Source organism: Phyllobates terribilis, unplaced genomic scaffold (assembly GCF_046119375.1).
Source record: "Phyllobates terribilis strain yellow unplaced genomic scaffold, ASM4611937v1 Scaffold_7__3_contigs__length_470593459, whole genome shotgun sequence".
NCBI lineage: Eukaryota > Metazoa > Chordata > Amphibia > Anura > Dendrobatidae > Phyllobates > Phyllobates terribilis.
The window spans coordinates 423249416-423269970 of NW_027362767.1; the positions used below are offsets into that span (position 1 = coordinate 423249416).

Genomic DNA, 20555 nt, shown 5'->3' on the forward strand with positions numbered 1-20555 from the left:
CAGCAAAAAGTTCTTTTTTTCATAAATATAAACTCTGAGCCATACATAATGTGGCTTAAATACTGTATTATCTTTATTTTGCAGATCAGTTTGATTATGACAATTCCAAATTTTATATATAAATATATTTACATATATTTTATTTTTTACTGCCAATAAAACTACACGTGACCTCTTCTTCTCTAGAATTCTGGTGCTGAGGAGGTAAAGACTTCTTTCGCATGGGTTGTAGCTCTCCATTCTAACGAGTATAAAAATGTCTCGTCAGGGACAAAAATTCCACATTCTGCCTATCGGTGCAGGTCCTAGCGGTCCTACCCCCTCAATAAAGGAGTTGACCACCCCTTCTCATTCCCCATGTTTGGCCCTGTTAAAATAAAAAAGCCTATACTCACCTTTTGTGCCGGTGCTGTTCCAGTGGTGTCGGCACCCGCTCTCCAAGGGCTCACGTGATGTTGTTACGTCATATGAGCCTTGCGCCAAATCAGCGATGGCGTCACTGTCCTTGCCTTCAGACGTATAAGTAATTAACAGGAAGTGAGAGGCCAGCCACAACTCTTACTTCCTGTTAATTATTTATACGTCCGAAGGCGGGGACAGTGATGCCAGTGCTGATTTGGTGCAGGGTTCACATGACGTATCAACATCACATGAGTCCCAGAAGAGCAAGTACCAACACCACGGGAATGGCGTCGGCACAGGAGGTGAATATAAGACTTTTTATTTTAATGGGGCCAAATGGGAATGAGAATGGGTTGTCCTAGTAGTGGACAACTCTGTAAGTTATCATTAGAGATGGGTGGATCGATTCACAGGACTCTGATCCATCGACCAGGTCAAGTAGTCTCTGGCCGCTGGACGGGAAGCTTGCGGCTTTCTTATCTTCTGGAATCCCCAACTCTCCATTCGATTAGCCAAGGCTGGCCAATGAAAAGCTACGTTAGGGATCTCAGAAGGTAAGAGTTTGGCAAGCCTTCCGTCCAGTGGCCAAAAACTGTTGACCTGGTTGATGGAATGGAATTCCGCAAATTGATCTTCCCATTTCTAGTTATCAACTTGTTTTCACTGGACAACCCCTTTAAAAGGAGATTTTCCTCAAGTCAGTTAAATATGTAAAAATTTGGGATAGAGGGTTCCTCTGGCCAAAATGAAACTTTTTAAATTATTTTTTTTTGTGTCAAGAATAATCTTTTCACAATGTAAGAAAAAGGAATAACATGCATTATATTGAGTAAAACAGATTAAACAGGATTCCATGCATTAATATTAGTTCAGACAATAAGCGGGGGTGTAACTCACAAAAGCCAATCAGATTACAGTCTTTATGTATCTAATTAAAACTACCAGAAGCAGATAACATTGTCACCTACTCTCTGCACTACTGATCTTACACAAGGCTAAAATATACAATATTCTTCATATTCAGGAAGTCAAGCGGTCAGTGGCGTTAATTCTAGAAGTAATGTTTATATAATTCCAGAAATTAGATTTATTGCATTTGCGCAGTGGATCCTATGCCGCTTTGTAAAATATAATGCCGGCGGTGCTCTGTATTACCATCACTTCTGAATACTTTTCTTGAAACGCGTTCAACCATAGCTTGTGTCATTAACGTGGCCCAATCGTTACGCCTATAGCTCCACCGCCTGGAAGCTTTAGTTCAGGAATGTCAAATCCTCCTTCAACTTGTCCTTTAGCCAAGGCAACATCTTAAAGACATCAGCATGGAAGTCACGAGACAGCGCCGGCACCGGCCCAGGATTTCTTTTAGGTCCTTTACAGCTGATGACTGTCCCCCAGCTAATAATGCCCACCTAAACGGCCAAAGACAAGTGAAATCAGTACAAAACTTATAAAAACAAAACATTGAAATCTTACAAAAAATCTGCAAAAGTTGCAAAGATTTCGGTGTAAACCCCTTTAGACTAGAGCATGTAAAATTTTCATTTTTGAGTTTTCATTTTATGTTCCCCTTTTTCCAAGATCCATAACTTTTTTTGTGAGATGAGTTGTAGTTTATTATATAATGTATTGAAAACCAATGATATAGAAGGGTTAATATTTTTCTAAGTTGCACAACACCAGGAAAAAAAATTAAGTGAGTTGAAATGGTGAAAAAAAAGCTAAATAAAAAAAAAAAAAAACCCATTATTTTTATGGGTTTAATTTTGATGCCATTAATAGCGCAATAAAAATGACCTGGCAAAACAATTTCCAGGTTAGGATGATTATAGCGATACAAAATATTAATAATTAATATTTTTTTTACTGTTTTAGTGGCTTAAAGAAATTCAGAATTTGTTAAAAAAAAAAATGAAAATTTGGCTTGTGTTTCCATTTTCTAACACGGATACCTGTTTTATTTTTCCATTAGGCTGCGTGCCCACTATGCGTTTTTCAAGCGTTTTTGCCGCGGAATTTCCGCAGCGAAAACGCTTAAAAAGCGCTTTTTTAATACGTGCCCATGGTCCCCAATGATAATCCGCATGTGCAGTGCACATGCTGCGGAAATTTCCGCTGCGGATTATCATTGCGGAAAAATCCGCAGCATGTCCATTAATTTTGCGGACACGCAGCGTAATCGCCGCCATTTACTTGCATTGGACCGTGTGACATTCGCATCACTGCATCTGCACAAGCGGATATCACACAGTTCAATGTGTGGATGGTACCCAGGCCTGGAGGAGAGGAGACTCTCATCCAGACACAGGTACCATAGAACCTGTAAAAAAAGAATTTAAAATAAAAAATAAAGATTATACTCACCTTCTGATGGCCCCCGGTGTTTTCTCCCCTCCGTCTGGTCTGCTGTATGGGTCGCGGAGTTGTGAAGGACCTGCCATGACGTAATTGAGTCATGTGACCTGTCACATGACTCAATGACATCACCGCAGGTCCTTCACACCACCGCGAACAGTGCAAGAGACCAGACGGAGGGGAGAAAACACCGGGGGCCATCAGAAGGTGAGTATAATCTTTATTTTTTATTTTTTACCATTCTAATTCTTTTGTTTTAACTATTACTTGGTCACTCAATATAAATCCATGCCGGTTGCATGGATTCAAGAGGTAGTCACCGGAAATGGTCTTCCAACAATCTTGAAGGAGTTCCCAGAGATGCTTAGCACTTGTTGACCCTTTTGCCTTCACTCTGCAGTCCAGCTCACACCAAACCATCTCGATTGGGTTCAGGTCTGGTGACTGTGGAGGCCAGGTGATCTGGCGTAGCACCCCATGCTGGTTCAGTATGCCTTCAATTTTGAATAAATCCCCAACAGTGTCACCAGCAAAGCACCCCCACACCATCACACCTCCTCCGCCATGCTTCACGGTGGGAACCAGGCATGTAGAGTACATCCGTTCACCTTTTCTGCGTCGCACAAAGACACGGTGGTTGGAACCAAAGATTTCAAATTTGGACTCATCAGACCAAAGCACAGATTTTGACTGGTCTAATGTTCATTCTTTGTGTTATTTAGCCCAAACAAGTCTCTTCTGCTTGTTGCCTGTCCTTAGCAGTGGTTTCCTAGCAGCTATTTTACCATGAATGCCTGCTGCACAAAGTCTCCTCTTAACAGTTGTTGTAGAGATGTGTCTGCTGCTAGAACTCTGTGTGGCATTGACCTGGTCTCTAATCTGAGCTGCTGTTAACCTGCGATTTCTGAGGCTGGTGACTCGGATAAACTTATCCTCAGAAGCAGAGGTGACTCTTGGTCTTCCTTTCCTGGGGCGGTCCTCATGTGAGCCAGTTTCTTTGTAGCGCTTGATGGTTTTTGCAACTGCACTTGGGGACACTTTCAAAGTTTTCCCAATTTTTCAGACTGACTCGCCTTCATTTCTTAAAGTAATAATGGCCACTCGTTTTTCTTTACTTAGCTGCTTTTTTCTTGCCATAATACAAATTCTAACAGTCTATTCAGTAGGATTATCAGCTGTGTATCCACCAGACTTCTGAACAACACAACTGATGGTCTCAATCCCATTTATAAGGTAAGAAATCCCACTTATTAAACCTGACAGGGCACACCTGTGAAGTGAAAACCATTTCCGGTGACTACCTCTTGAAGCTCATCAAGAGAATGCCAAGAGTGTGCAAAGCAGTCATCAAAGCAAAAGATGTCTACTTTGAAGAACCTAGAATATAAGACATATTTTCAGTTGTTTCACACTTTTTTGTTAAGTATATAATTCCACATGTGTTAATTCATAGTTTTGATGCCTTCAGTGTGAATGTACAATTTTCAAAGTCATGAAAATACAGAAAAATCTTTAAATGAGAAGGTGTGTCCAAATTTTTGGTCTGTACTGTGTGTATATATATATATATATATATATATATATATATATATATATATATATATATATATATACACACACATATATATATGTATATATATTTTTTTTTATATTATTTTAAAGCTTTTTCTACTTTACTCTGTATTGCTTAATCCCAATAAGGGACTTGAACCTGCAGTTCAGGACCAATCGGTTCCTAAACATTGGACTGGGCAGGACTTTTAAGGCACTACATGCATCAATCAAAGTTAGCTCCGGTTGCTGCAGTTAGAGACATGTACTCTCTGCATAACACCACCGGCCCTGTGTGGAGCTCCACACTCCCTTGTCTATTTCATGACATAAACATCTGTCATTGCATTGAATGTGAAGGGTTTAATAACCTTTTAGTGTACAGTACTGTGCTAAAGTGTCAGGCAGGTGTGGAAAATGCTGCAAAGTAAGAAGCTTTCAAAAATAGAAATGTTCAGTGTCATTTCTTCTAGATACGCTTGCACAAAATCAGGGATTTTGTAGAATTATAGTCAGGTGTATGAGTAACCAATTATACCAAACAGTTGATAATGGTTATAATTTTCATATGTACACAGTTATTAACTTGAAACAGAAACAGCTGCGTAGGAGGTTTAAAACTGGGTGAGGAACAGACAAACTCTAAGGTTGTGGAAAACAGTATCATATCAGAGGTCATACATTATGGCAAAACTGAGCACAGCAACAAGACTCAAGGTAGTTATACTGCATAAGCAAGGTGAACAAGGTTGTTATACTGCATCAGCAAGGTGGACAAGGTAGTTATACTGCATCAGCAAGGTGAACAAGGTTATTATACTGCATCGTGAACAGCTGATCGTCGGAGTACCATGGTGTCGCACCCCCACCAATCAGAAGAAGAGGTCATCAGTGTTAAAGTACACCAAAGCCAACCAATGACTGAATGTTATCTCTCTTTTTTTGTGTGGCAACGATGACTTTCATTTTTATATTGGGGAAAATGCGGGAAAATGCACTTTTTAAAAAAAATAATATATGTACTTTTTCCATTTTTAATTTTAACATTATTTGGAATAGACAAATATAGGTCACAGGATACTGGATAGATGCTCGACCTACATCACCCATCATCTTCCTTAAAACAAATGTCACCATGATGTGTCCTCTCAGCATCTCTCTGTACGGCTATCACTTTACGGCTGATCTGCTCACAGAGGATTGCTGGAGGGACGCTCCCTCCTCTCTATATGATGCACAATTACAGATATTTCCATTAGGGCACCACTGCGTATTACTGGAGCAAAGTATCACAATATGAAGCAGAAAGAGAATATGCAGTGATCTTCTATGTGGCGGTCACTTACCTGGATGAAGCGTTGTTTGTAGGGCACAATAACAGGACCACCAGAGTCACCTGGAATCAGAAGAACAGGAGACGTAGATGTATTTCACAGCTGGTCATATAGTTCTACTAGGGACTTGAATCTATCCATTCACAGCTAAAATCTAGAAACCTTATGGGAGAGGCCGATGGAGTTTTTTACTAAGTGGTCAAAAAGAATGAGTTTTCTATTGGAAATATTCTTTGGGAAATTTATTTTGGTTTTCTGAAGAGGTTTTGAAGAGTTTTTGAAGCATTTTGTACAAAACATTTTTCAAAACCTGAAGCTCAAAATACTGAACATACGAACAGCAAAGTGCTTTTACAATAGAAATGAATTGAAACGTTTCAGGCAGTTTTTGAAGCAGATGCACTCCGAATAACTCCTATAGGAAATATATCCAAAGTATAAAAATTATTTCTATGGAAAGGGGAACACAATTTAAAATGTGTTTTTTTTTAGTAGTTCTTTGTGATAGTAAAATTTTTTTTTTGAAATATAGACATGTATTTCATATTTTGATACAAAAGTGACCCAAAAATGGAGCTCCATGTATCGAGGAAAAAAATATACAAGAATTACTTGAACATCCTTTTTTTTTAGAGTTGTTAAAAAGCTCATGTTCGATAAAATGTATTGTAAGTAGTGACAACGATGAAGATATAAAAAAATAGTGACACTTCTAGCACTTTATGACACCTGCACTTGATTTACCTTTGCAGGTTTGTGGATCCACCTGAGGATCTATTCCCCCTGTACATAAGAAATTGTCAGACACTGCATCTTTAATGTCTGGAACATCCTTGAATTTGTCGATCTTTTTGGTATCCTCTAGACAGGCGAGCCTCTGTGGAGGAGAAGGGGGGTTGTCATTACAAAAGTAAAACGGAACTCTTGGTTGTAGTAAATTGCCACCTGAAAGTGGATCTTCGACCTTTACCATCATGTGATTTTCAAGTCAAAAGTTCTGTTCTGATTAATTTTATCATATATCTTTATTCCAGTCGTCTAGATCAGTTTCTGTGATAGAGAGCTTCAAATCCCCTAGAGAGATATAGACTTAGGCGATAAAACTCTGCCACTACTCTCCGAAGTCGGAGGGTTATGACTGTGTCAGTTTACGACTATGAAGGTGAATTGGAGCGTTATATTGGAAAAGCTGAGCTCTGACTAATATACAGCATCAGACTGGCCACATCTATAATATAACGGGGGATGCGTGTCTCTGTCTGAAGCCTTTATAGACTGCGCATGCGTGACGTGCAGTCTGGCTCCAGACAGAACACCGCATCCAGCCGTTACAGGTAAGAGGAGTGTATGGCTCCGGAGACTGCGGTATGCGTAGGCACTGAACGCATACCGCGATCTCCGGCGCCATACTTACATACTTACCTGACCAGGAGGAGCGCTGCCGCAGTGCCTCTCTTCGCCGGAGACCGGGGCAGGAGTGAGGCGTCAGATCGGTGTATAGCGCTATCCGGAGCCATTTTACTGAAGACACATTTGCAGTGTGTCTTCAGCAAAATGGCGCTGGATAGCGCGGTGCTCCGGCGCCGCACTCCTCCCCCGGCCTCCGGCAGAACAGGACGCAGCAGCGGTGGAGGACAGGGAAGAAAGGTGAGTATAAGTGTTTACTTTTTTGTATGTGTGTACAGCGTGAAAGGGATGAGGGGGCCACACATACCAGGAATGGGGGGATGAGGGGTACCACACATACCAGGATTGGGGGTGAGGGGTGCAATGCATACCAGGATTGGGGATGAGGGATGCCATGCATACCAGGATTGAGGATAAGGGGTGCCATGCATACAAGGATTAGGGGTGAGGGGTGTAATGCATACCGGGATTGGGGGTGAGGGGTACCAGGCATACCAGGATTGGGGATAAGGGAGCCATGCATACCAGGATTGGGGGTGAAGGGTGCCATGTATACCAGGATTGGGGGTGAGGGGCCCATGCATAACAGGATTGGGGATGAGGGGTGCCATGCATACCAGGATTGGGGGTGAGGGGTACCATGCATAGTAGGATTGGGGGTGAGGGGCCCATGCATACCAGGATTGGGGATGAGGGGTGCCATGCATACCAGGATTGGGGGTGAGGGGTACCATGCATACCAGGATTGGGGGTGAGGGGCTCATGCATACCAGGATTGGGGGTGAGGGGTGCCATGCATACCAGGATAAGATGATGGGGACAGGAGGGCAGCAGCACATACCAGCATGGGAGACCATATACCAATAAAAATGCTCGCCACCCGGGTGTAGAACGGGTTCAATAGCTAGTATTGTATATAGGGGAGTTATGGGAGGCCCATCCTGGAAGACCGGAGATTCCTCCAATGGGCCCTGGCCTCCCCTTCAAGGGCGTCCATAGGGCAGGCAGCCAGTATGGGCCCCCTGAGTCAGGGAGAACCCAGTGCCACATCTCTCAGCCCCCTACTGTCTGGATTTCAACGTTATCTGCATCCTAAGGATAAAGATACTGTTGAATACAATATACAAAGGTGGAGGAGAGAACCAATGTCTCCCTCCTCCGACATTCAGCCTGTGCGTCTGAGATAGCTCTAAATCATGCCTCAAATCACATGATGCAGCATCAAGCAGAGGGAACGTGTCTAGGTGAGTATTTTTGCATTATTATTTAATCAGTTATTTCTTGTGGAGGTCCCACACTCTATTAAGAAGAGCTATGGGGGCCCTGTATTGTATATAGGGAGCTGTGGGGGCCATCATACTGTACATCAGAGAGCTATTGAACCATCATACTGTATATAGGGAGCTGCGGGGTCCCCATACCATTTTTATGGAGCTGTGGGGCCATCATACTGCATAAATGGGGCTATGGAGATATCATACTGTATATAGGGAGCTGTGGGGACATTACACTGTACATAGGGAAGCTGTGGGGGCCATCATACTGTATATGGGGAGCTGTGGGGACATAATACTGTATAAAGGCAGCTGTGGAAGACACTATTATGTGTATAGGGAGCTGTTGTGGGACATCATACTGTATATACGGGGCTGTGGGGCCACATTATTCTATATAGGGAGCATTATACTGTATATAGGGAGCTTTGTGTCATCAAACTGTATATAGGGAGATTTGGTTCATCATATTGTGTGTGGGGCGTTGTCGGGGCCATCATATTGCATATAGGGTGGTGTGGGGACATCATAAAGTATATAGAGGAGCTGTGGGGACATCATGCTGTATATAGAGAGCTGTGAGGACATCATACTGTTTATAGGGGCTGTGAGGACATCATACTTTATATAATGGGCTCTAGGGCCATCATATTGTATATAGGGAGGCTGTATAGGCCATCATACTGTATATAGAGAACTGTGGACCATCATACTGTATATTAGGAGCTGTGGGGCCATTATACTGCATATTGGGGAGTTGTGGGGACCATCATACTATAAAATAAGGGAACAGTGGGAGCTATCATACAGTATTTAGGGAACTATGGGTACATCATACTGTGTATAGTGAGTAGTAGGTGCTCTTATACTGTGTATAGGGGGCTGTCGGGACATGATAATATGTTATTTCAGCATTAAACTTTCTTGACGTCCCTCTGGGATCATCACCCTGTACTTGTATGAGGGAAATCACTGTGTAGGGGAACTCATACTCAAAGACAGTAATGAAAGGGGTACTGTAGCAGATGAAAACACTAAGGGGCTTCCCTGAGCTGATGACATTGATGATCTAACCCTCAGATATATGGGGGCCCGACGTCCAGCATCCCCGCCGATCAGCTGTACTAGCTTCCGTAGTGGCCAGATGGAAACATTTATGGAGCTACACTGCACAACTGTCTGCCATGGGTCATTTTGCAGTACCATTAAAGAGTTTTTTTCCAGGCCAGGGCTAATTTTCTTCAGACATTGTATCATGCCGAATTCTCACAGTGTGTAATATACTTTCTGTTAGGACTTGGCTGATTGCCCTTTTGATCGGTTATCACCTGATATGCGATTAGCATTCTTGTGGTCATGTGCCGACTCTAACTTCTCTGGTCCGATAAACCCCTTTAATGATAATGCATTGGTTTTATATAGATGAAAGGTGGGCCTTCAGAATAAAGTCCTCTGGTGGACCCAATGTTCTCCAGTCTAACACTGCTAATATAACAATATATTTTTAAATAAATGAAGGCAGAATTTGAATAAATTAGATTAAGTTTTTTTTTCCAATAATAGGAAGGAACAGAAAGGCAAAAAAGGGAGAATGGAGAAGGGAAGGCGAAGAAAGGGAAAGAAAATGTCACTAGGAATACATTTCTAAATACCTGTAATTATCAAATCACAATTGTATTATCTAGGGAGCTAATCGGTATTGTACAATGGCCGCTGTCCTGTTACACTGACAGAAACCTGTCCTAGAATGTTAATAGGAGAAATGACTGTGAGTATGTGCAGTAGGAAGCTCCCCTGATGTGACCTGGAGAGAACCTATACCATGTACTGTCAAGATATGTCTGAGTCACAGAAGTAGCTCAACAAGCAATGTGAGCAGCCTCTTCTTACCTCAGCACCTCTGGTATCTCCAGTATTAGATTAGACAGACAGGGTGGACAGCAGTGTGAGCAGCCTCTTCTTACCACAGCACCCCTGGTATCTCCAGTATTAAATCAGATAGACGGGGTGGACAGCAGTGTGAGAAGCCTCTTCTTACCTCAGTGCTCCTGGTATCTCCAGTATTAAATCAGATAGACGGGGTGGACAGCAGTGTGAGCAGCCTCTTCTTACCTCAGCACTCCTGGTATCTCCAGTATTAGATCAGATAGACAGGGTGGACAGCAATGTGAGCAGCCTCTTCTTACCTCAGCACTCCTAGTATCTCCACTATTAGATCAGATAGACAGGGTGGACAGCAGTGTGAGCAGCCTCTTCTGACCTCAGCACTCCTGGTATCTCCAGTATTATATCAAATAGACAGGGTGGACCGCGGTTTTAGCAGCCTTTTCTTACCTCATCACCCTTTGTAACTCCAGCATTATATCAGATAGACAGGGTGAACAGCAGTGTGAAAAGCCTCTTCTTACCTCAGCACTCCTGGTATTTCCAGTATTACAACAGATAGGGTGGACAGCAGTGTGAGCAGCTTCTTCTTACCTCATCAGCCGGGTATCTCCAGAATTAGATCAGATAGGCAGGGTGGACAGCAGTGTGAGCAGCCTCTTTTTACCTTGCCACCTCTAGTATATCCAGTATTAAATTAGATAGACAGGGTGGACAGCAGTGTGAGCAGCCTCTTCTTACCTCAGCACTCCTGGTATCTCCAGTATTAGATCAGATAGACAGGGTGGACAGCAATGTGAGCAGCCTCTTCTTACCTCAGCACTCCTAGTATCTCCACTATTAGATCAGATAGACAGGGTGGACAGCAGTGTGAGCAGCCTCTTCTGACCTCAGCACTCCTGGTATCTCCAGTATTATATCAAATAGACAGGGTGGACCGCGGTTTTAGCAGCCTTTTCTTACCTCATCACCCTTTGTAACTCCAGCATTATATCAGATAGACAGGGTGAACAGCAGTGTGAAAAGCCTCTTCTTACCTCAGCACTCCTGGTATTTCCAGTATTACAACAGATAGGGTGGACAGCAGTGTGAGCAGCTTCTTCTTACCTCATCAGCCGGGTATCTCCAGAATTAGATCAGATAGGCAGGGTGGACAGCAGTGTGAGCAGCCTCTTTTTACCTTGCCACCTCTAGTATATCCAGTATTAAATTAGATAGACAGGGTGGACAGCAGTGTGAAAAGCCTCTTCTTACCTCAGCACTCCTGGTATTTCCAGTATTACAACAGATAGGGTGGACAGCAGTGTGAGCAGCCTCTTCTTACCTCAACAGCTTTTGTATTACTAGTATAAGATTAGATAGACAGGGTGGACAGCAGTGTGAGCGGCCTCTTTTTACCTCAGCGCTCATGGTATCTCCAGTATTAGATCAGATAGTGTCACGAGTGTGTCAGAGGTGACAGACAGTCGTCCTGCAGTTGGTTGCAGGAGATCTCTACGTTTGGCATTACAGACATCTTCTTAGAGGCTGCTGTCTCTAGGACCCAGCGGCTACCTCCCTCTGGCTAATTTGCTCCCTGGCCTGAGTGTATAAATACCTGGTGTGTCTAAGAGGGAGGTGCTGGCGATATTCATTACTACTTGTGAGGCTTTAGCAAGAACAGTACTTCATCCTCTCTGGAGCTTGAGGCCATGTGCGCATTTGTCTGGAGTCGTCTAAAGCTAAGCAATCCCCCTTGTTTGTCCCCCCTTGTTGTCTATGGAGTTTAGTGGAGATCGACTAGTGCTCATCTCCTCCCTTCCCTAGCCTTAGCCATACGCCAGGGAAAGTCAGGGCGAGGCACGCGTGCGGCGATTGAAGAGCTAATATAGGGACGGTAGTTGAGGCAGGGTGACACTAGACCAGACTATGAGGTCTCCACTCCCCCCTTTCCCTAGTGTCTGGGCTCCCTTACCCTCTTCTCTCTGTGTTGTGCTAAGTCTTTCCCACACCCTGCGACATTATCATAGACCGAGCATGTTTTGAAAAGGAAAAAAAAAACTGCCATTTTTTTTTTCTCTTTGTGTGTTTTTGGGGGTGGACCTTTTTTTTCCCTTTCTCCCTTGCTATGGGTTAAGTTGCAGAGCTCGCAGAGCAGTTCCACCGTCTGTCTCTGGAGGTGAATGACCTCCGCTGTGAGGTTCAGCAGCAGCATCAGCTGTTACAGGTCACCAATGTGGGGGTCTCTGTAGGTAGGTCTGTCCAGCCTGGACCCAAGGTTGCCCTCCCGGACAGGTTTTCAGGAGGTAGGGACAAGTTTTTGTATTTAAGGAGGCATGCAAATTGTATTTCAAACTTCGTCCTTACTCCTCCGGTAATGAGGAGCAACAGGTTGGTATTGTGATCTCTCTATTGCAGGGAGATCCTCAGTCATGGGCATTTTCGTTAACGCAAGGCTCAGTTTGTCTCCAGTCTGTGGAGGGGTTTTTTGGGGCCCTGGTCCTCATCTATGATAACCCTGACTGAGTCGCCTTGGCTGAGTCTAGGCTACGTCGCCTTCAGCAGGGAATTGGTCAGTGGAAAAGTACAGTTCGGAATTCCGTAGATGGGCAATGGATTCCAAATGGAATGACTCAGGCCCTTAAAGTCCACAATGTGTTCCATAGGCCCTTACTTAAAAAATATGTGGAACCTCTTGAGCCCTCACCTCTACCACTGCACACAGTAATGGTTGATGGTAATCTGGAGTTTCAGATTTCGAGGATTGTAGATTTTCATCTCCAACCTCATTCTCTACAGTACTCGCACTGGAAAGGCTATGGTCCAGAGGAGAGGATGTAGGTTTCAGCATCAGAGGTGAATGCTCCCAGATTGGTTCGCTCATTCCACACCGCTTTTCCTGAGAAACCCGGTCCTGAGTGTTCGGAGGCCACTCGTAGAGGGGGGGGTGGTACTGTCACGGGTGTGTCAGAGGTGACAGACAGTCGCCCTGCAGTTGGTTGCAGGAGATCTCTACGTTTGGCATTACAGACATCTTCTTAGAGGCTGGCTGTCTCTAGGACCCAGCGGCTACCTCCCTCTGGCTAATTAGCTCCCTGGCCTGAATGTATAAATACCTAGTGTGTCTGAGAGGGAGGTGCCGGAGATATTCATTACTACTTGTGAGGCTTTAGCAAGAGCAGTACTTCATCTTCTCTGGAGCTTGAGGCCGTGTGTGCATTTGTTTCGAGTCGTCTAAAGCTAAGCAATCCCCCCTGTTTGTCTACCCTTGTTGTCTATAGAGTTTAGTGGAGATCGACTAGTGCTCATCTCCTCCCTTCCCTAGCCTTAGCCATATGCCAGGGAAAGTCAGGGCGAGGCACGCGTGCGGCGATTGGTGAAGAGTCAATATAGGGACCCTAGATCCCTATATTGACAGGGTGGACAGCAGTGTAAGTGGCCTCTTCTTACCTCAGCACCCCTGGTATCTCTAGTATTAGATCGGATAGATGGGGTGGAAAGCAGTGGGAGCAGCCGCTTCTTACCTCAGCACCCCTGGTATCTCCAGTATTAGATCAGATAGACAGGGGGGACAGCAGTGTTAGCAGCCTCTTCTTACATCAGCACCCCTGATATTTCCAGTATTAGATCAAATAGACTGGGGGGGGACAGCAGTGTGAGCAGCTTCTTCTTACCTCAGCACCCCTGGTATCTCCAGTATTAGATCAGATAGACAGGGGGGACAGCAGTGTTAGCAGCCTCTTCTTACATCAGCACCCCTGATATTTCCAGTATTAGATCAAATAGACTGGGGAGGGACAGCAGTGTGAGCAGCTTCTTCTTACCTCAGCACCACTGGTATCTCCAGTATTAGATCAGATAGACAGGGAGGACAGCAGTGTGAGCAGCCTTTTCTTACATCAGCACCCCTGATATTTCCAGTATTAGATCAAATAGACTGGGGTGAGGGGGACAGCAGTGTGAGCAGCCTCTTCTTACCTGAGCACCCCTGGTATCTCTAGTATTAGATCAGATAGACGGGGTGGACAGCAGTGTGAGTGGCCTCTTCTTACCTCAGCACCCTGGTATCTCTAGTATTAGATCAGATAGACAGGGTGGACAGCAGTGTGAGCAGCTTCTTCTTACCTCAGCACCCCTGGTATCTCCAGTATTAGATCAGATAGATATAGTGGACAGGAGTGTTAGCAACCTCTTCTTACCTCAGCACCCCTGGTATTCCCAGTATTAGATCAGAATAATATTCATATTGCACAAGCCCGCAGGTATCTGTCTAACTTTTCTAAGATTCTAGGACAGGTTTCTGTTAGTGTAAGAGAATGGCGGGCCATTTTCATGTACTAATGTGATTACCTTTTTAGACAAAAAAAATGTCATTTGCTAATAAAAGGTATTTAAGAATTTATATATAATGACTTTTTTATTTTTACATTTCCAGAAAACTGTTAGACAAAAACATAAAAGCGCCACTATATAAAGCATTCACTATAAGGCCAGTCTCACATGGCGACAGAAGCACACATACACATGTCAGTTCTACTGAGCCAAACAATGTGGCAGAACGACGGTGTTACAGCCATTTAATCTGCCTGATAAATCGTTCTCTCATTACCTTACTCCCTCGCTTTATGATCACATCTTTCCGCTCAAGTGCTTTATCAGTTTCCTCTGCCACAAACATGGCCTTCACCAATTCTGACGAGAGCAGTGTCTTCTCTGGGAAATATAAAATGGTATTGGTTAACATTTAGTTTTACATTTTTAGACTGTACAGCTGGATTATACAGCAGAGGATTTTGAGCTTTGTATCACAAAGAATAATCTCAGATCCCTATGAAGCCATATTCTAACATGAGTTAGAAAAGAATAGCATGATAAAAAACAAAGCAAAATTAAGTTTATAGTTGGAAGTCCATAAACTCATCACATCAAAACCTTCCCCCGACACTCACCATGGTCGCTGCACGTTACAGATTTCCCTCTCTGCTTTAAAGCCCAGGTCGCTCCAGTTGTACATGGAAGACAGATAGGTCTGCGGGAAGAGCGAGCGAGGTTATTCCTGCTGTCTAAATAAAAACGTTCTGTTTCACTCTCTCCAAATAAACTCCAGCTCCAACAAGAAAAATCTAAATTCTTAGGTTTTGTGCAGAAGAATAGACCTAAAGGAAGTCTTGTAACTTCAGAGTTGTCAAGAATGTGGTAGGACAACCTACTATTTCATTCATTATTAGGTCATAGATGCAACAAAATTTAATGGTTTAGGCTGATCCAGTCTACACTGACTTTACAACAAGAAGATATGGCTTTTTGGCAGCTTATTGACACTGTTTACCAGCATCTTTCCGGCTTTCCAGCATCTTATTAAGTTGTGCAACCATACAGAGCCACCAAAGAATTTGTCTCACACCACAGCCAATAACACATCCAGTAGTATATTTGAGCAAAAAGATTTGCAGGACCTTGGTCCACCAGCCACTTTAGTAGCCCATGATGTCCGGATACCTAGCGCCTCTTCTGATTAGGTGGCCCAGCACAACGTCATGCCACAACTATAATTTTGTTTCACACAGGACTTGTGAACATTTTTGCTCATCTCTAACCCACTAGCCATGATACCAGGACAACGTAGGTCATGATGTCCCCATAACAGATATGACCACAGTGCCACCATAGTAATTCCACTTCCAGTGAGTGTGACCCATAACAAAGTTAGTCATGGTGCCTCAAGATGTAGTGATCGTGCCACCATCGCTTAGCATGTTCATGTTCAAAATAAATCTTCACTTATTCTACCTGATTTTACTGGAAAACTCAAGTTGCTTATCCAGTTCAATGAGAGCCATATCGTAATCATAGGATTTCTCCACACCCTTGTCCTTTTTGCTAGTTGGGTCATAGTCACTATGACGGTGGATGTCCTTCACTTTGTATACCTTACCTACAATAGATGAAAGCAAAAACATACGTAGTCCTCACATTTGTAGAATCTGCTCCGAGGTGCTCATGTCTCTGCTAGAGAGCACGTTGGAGGTTGTATATCAAGGGAGGGAAACCTTTTTTCTGCCAAAGGATATTTATACCATCAAAATTATCAACTTAAAAATGATTCTGCCATATTTGGTCAAATATCTAATTAGCTGTTCCCTAATGTGATGGCTGGAGCTGCTTCTCTTTGGTGAGATGTATGATGTTAGGTGGTATGGGGGATGCTGTTACTCAGAACTGCTTTTCCAGGTTTGTAGCGGTCTGGAGCGCAGGTGACTATTTGCGATGATAAGTTTTGTAAAGAACTCGCAGCAGTAAGTTGTTCTGAACACACATGTATGTTATACTATAGGTCTCCACGCAGAGAGGAATTCATCACTGCTCATGTAATATTTATAGAACAGCAGTGGGAGGTCTGCAGTATAGTGTCTACATCACACAGGAGACACAGAGACTGCTGTATACATCACATAGGAGACACCAAGACTGCTGTATACACATCACATAGGAGACATCCTTCCTTTATCCATGTTTACACTACTTGTGCCTACATCCAAACTGTAGCCGACACTGAACATCATATCTCATTATATTGACTTCTTACATCATAAGACACAGTGTATATGAGAAGCATATATTTGTACATACCGTATATGTATATAATCTGTTTGACTCTGTACATAATGTTATATAGATAATGTTGCTTCACAATGTTTATTTGAACCATACTTGGGACATTTAATATATACACAGTACAGACCAAAAGTTTGGACGCACCTTCTCATTTAAAGATTTTTCTGTATTTTCATGACTTTGAACATTGTACATTCACACTGAAGGCATCAAAACTATGAATTAAAACATGTGGAATTATATACTTAACAAAAAAGTGTGAAACAACTGAAAATATGTCTTATATTCTAGGTTCTCCAAAGTAGCCACCTTTTGCTTTGATGACTGCTTTGCACACTCTTGGCATTCTCTTGATGAGCTTCAAGAGGTAGTCACCGGAAATGGTCTTCCAACAATCTTGAAGGAGTTCCCAGAGATGCTTAGCACTTGTTGGCCCTTTTGCCTTCACTCTGCGGTCCAGCTCACCCCAAACTATCTCGATAGGGTTCAGGTCTGGTGACTGTGGAGGCCAGGTCATCTGGCGTAGCACCCCATCACTCTGCTTCTTGGTCAAATAGCCCTTACACAGCCTGGAGGTGTGTTTGGGGTCATTGTCCTGTTGAAAAATAAATGATGGCCCAACTAAACGCAAACCAGATGGAATAGCATGCTGCTGCAAGATGCTGTGGTAGCCATGCTGGTTCAGTATGCCTTCAATTTTGAATAAATCACCAACATTGTCACCAGCAAAACACCCACACACCATCACACCTCCTACATGCTTCACGGTGGGAACCAGGCATGTAGAGTCCATCCGTTCACCTTTTCTGCGTCACACAAAGACAAGGTGGTTGGAACCAAAGATCTCAAATTTTGACTTATCAGACCAAAGCACAGATTTCCACTGGTCTAATGTCCATTCCGTGTGTTCTTTAGCCCAAACAAGTCTCTTCTGCTTGTTGCCTTTCCTTAGCAGTGGTTTCCTAGCAGCTATTTTACCATGAAGGCCTGTTGCACAAAGTCTCCTCTTAACAGTTGTTGTAGAGATGTGTCTGGTGCTAGAACTCTGTGTGGAATTGACCTGGTCTCTAATCTGAGCTCATGTTAACCTGCGATTTCTGAGGCTGGTGATTCGGATAAACTTATCCTCAGAAGCAGAGGTGACTCTTGGTCTTCCTTTCCTGGGGCGGTCCTCATGTGAGCCAGTTTCTTTGTAGCGCTTGATGGTTTTTGCAACTGCACTTGGGGACACTTTCAAAGTTTTCCCAATTTTTCGGACTGACTGACCTTCATTTCTTAAAGTAATGATGGCCACTCGTTTTTCTTTACTTAGCTGCTTTTTTCTTGTCAAATTCTAACAGTCTATTCAGTAGGACTATCAGCTGTGTATCCACCAGACTTCTGCACAACACAACTGATGGTCCCAACCCCATTTATAAGGCAAGAAATCCCACTTATTAAACCTGACAGGGCACATCTGTGAAGTGAAAACCATTTCCGGTGACTACCTCTTGAAGCTCATCAAGAGAATGCCAAGAGTGTGCAAAGCAGTCATCAAAGCAAAAGGTGGCTACTTTGAAGAACCTAGAATATAAGACATATTTTCAGTTGTTTCACACTTTTTTGTTAAGTATATAATTCCACATATGGTAATTCATAGTCTTGATGCCTTCAGTGTGAATGTACAATTTTCATAGTCATGAAAATACAGAAAAATCTTTAAATGAGAAGGTGTGTCCAAACTTTTGGTCTGTACTGTATATATATATATATATATATATATATATATATAACTATCACTGTAAATACCCTGTGAACACTTCTGATGTTTTGCCTCTTTTCTTGCAGTGACATTATGACTAAGATCCAGGTTAGGTCGAAATGTTAAATTCTAATTTGTCACATGTCTCCCAGCACCTGCGTGTTAAATTTGCCTTCACGGTTATAATAAACCTTTTTGAATCAACAAAAACCCAGAGTGTGCGATGAATTCTCTTATCGTGGACTACGGGTTACATACCCAGTTCCACCTGCACCTCTCTAGAAGACAGAGTGCACGCTAATCAACCTAATTACCTAGGCAAAACAGGGCTGGCGGCTCGAGCACTGTGGTCCCTAGGAATCTACCAGGACGCTAAAGAAAATGTTATTGTAGGCCCACCCCTGTTGTAGTAGGACGGCAGCTAAAGCTCCAGTAAAACTGATGAAGGAACTTACCTCCAACTCTGACACTGACAGTATGGGGTAATTCATCTAGGTGGAAGCAGTGAGCAGCCGTCAAGACAAAAGATTTGCTCACAATGGATCCTTTACATGACTCTTGAGAACCTGGACGCTTAAAGTAACAAAAAAGAGAAAGTGTCACAAAGTCTAGTGGCAAATGGACAGAAACGTCAGAAAGTAGAACAAATTTTAATCCTAATTTACGCCTGCTCATAGTTGAAGTAGATCTCATTTTTTTACCTAACCGCCCAAGATGCCCAAAAGTTATCAAAGTCATGCACCTGTTAATAGATTGGATTTATTCTACTCCAATGTACTTCAGAATAAGACTGGCAATTCTTAATAAATCTCCCCCAAAATGCCTTCTTAAAAGGGTTTTCCCACAAACAGGATACATTTTAATTAATACATTTTGGAATAGTAATTTGTTCCACAATTCGATGTGTTAAAAAAATGTTCCTGTGCTGAGATAATCTTAGAAATGTGCCCCTGCTATGTCCTGTGTAATGGCTATGTCCTACCATGCAGAGCTGCACCAGTTCATAGTCTGCACATACCACAGCTCTGAGCCAGAAGAAGAAACATAAGTCACTTTTCAGAACTGAATATTAAGATGAAACAGCAGGAGCTTGCAGCTGCTACTTACTGAGGTAACACATTACCCTTTCTGCTTTATCACAGGAGTGAGGGTTTCTGCTGCATCATCAGTCCTGTGAGCTCATGATAAATGAAGTCGGTGACATATGACCTCAGCAGCCACTGGAACTCCTAGCTCACTGACTTGATTTGTGATGATCTCAGGAGACGGGAGATAAAACACTCGCTCCTGTGATGACACAGGAAGGGAAAAATGTTACATCAGAAAGCAGCAGCTGAGAGCCCCTGAAGTGGCGTGTTTGTATACTCAATTTCTTCCCCTAGCCAGGAGCTGTGGTATGTGCTGACAATGAACTGGAGCAGCTCTGCATGGTCAGGTACAGAAAATAAGACAGTACACAGCAGGGGCACATTTGTGAGATTATCTCAGCACAGACATTTTTTTTTAATACATCCAATTGTGGAACTTATGATTATTTCAAGCCACCTTTCTGACACAGTGTAACGCTGGAGGGTGTGGACCCACTGCGCAATGGGCCGGGCTTAACCTGGAGGGGCATGACTAAGTATCTACCGGGTCTTCACTAGGGCCTCTTATGGTGAGGATAGGCTGGGCTGCCGAGAGACACCAGGTACCACTCTAGGGCAGTCCCTGGGCTTTGCTGCTGCTGACCGGTGAATCAGAGGCGCGGGTACAATGTACAGGAAGGTGAGACAGAAGTGTAGTCAGACGGTCAGAGGACGGGGCAGGCAGCACAGATTCACAGTACAAAGCCGGAATCAGGGATGTAGAAGTCAAACAGAGTGGGTAAACAGGCCAGGTCAATAACGGGAGACAGAAAATGGAGACATACATAAACAAGGTGCTAGTAAGCTAGGGACCAACACTCAGACAAAGAGTGGTGGGAGGAGCTGCTTAATATAGACCCTGCTGGCACAGGGATAGGCCATGAAA

At 43.3% G+C, this 20555-nt stretch overlaps 1 protein-coding gene across 1 annotated transcript in view; it reads right to left on the reverse strand.

The window, feature by feature from the left end:
* Positions 1 to 1203: 1203 nt before the first annotated feature.
* LOC141155150 (complement factor B-like) overlaps positions 1204 to 20555 on the reverse strand; it is a 67760-nt gene continuing 48408 nt past the window's right edge. The window contains exons 12-18 of the mRNA XM_073641835.1: positions 18998 to 19115; positions 15977 to 16121; positions 15136 to 15215; positions 14796 to 14899; positions 6387 to 6519; positions 5655 to 5704; positions 1204 to 1814 (exon numbers count right to left, since the gene is read on the reverse strand). Of these exons, the coding sequence (XP_073497936.1) occupies positions 1656 to 1814; positions 5655 to 5704; positions 6387 to 6519; positions 14796 to 14899; positions 15136 to 15215; positions 15977 to 16121; positions 18998 to 19115 (789 nt within the window). The 3' untranslated portion in view covers positions 1204 to 1655. The remainder of the gene's footprint in view (positions 1815 to 5654; positions 5705 to 6386; positions 6520 to 14795; positions 14900 to 15135; positions 15216 to 15976; positions 16122 to 18997; positions 19116 to 20555) is intronic.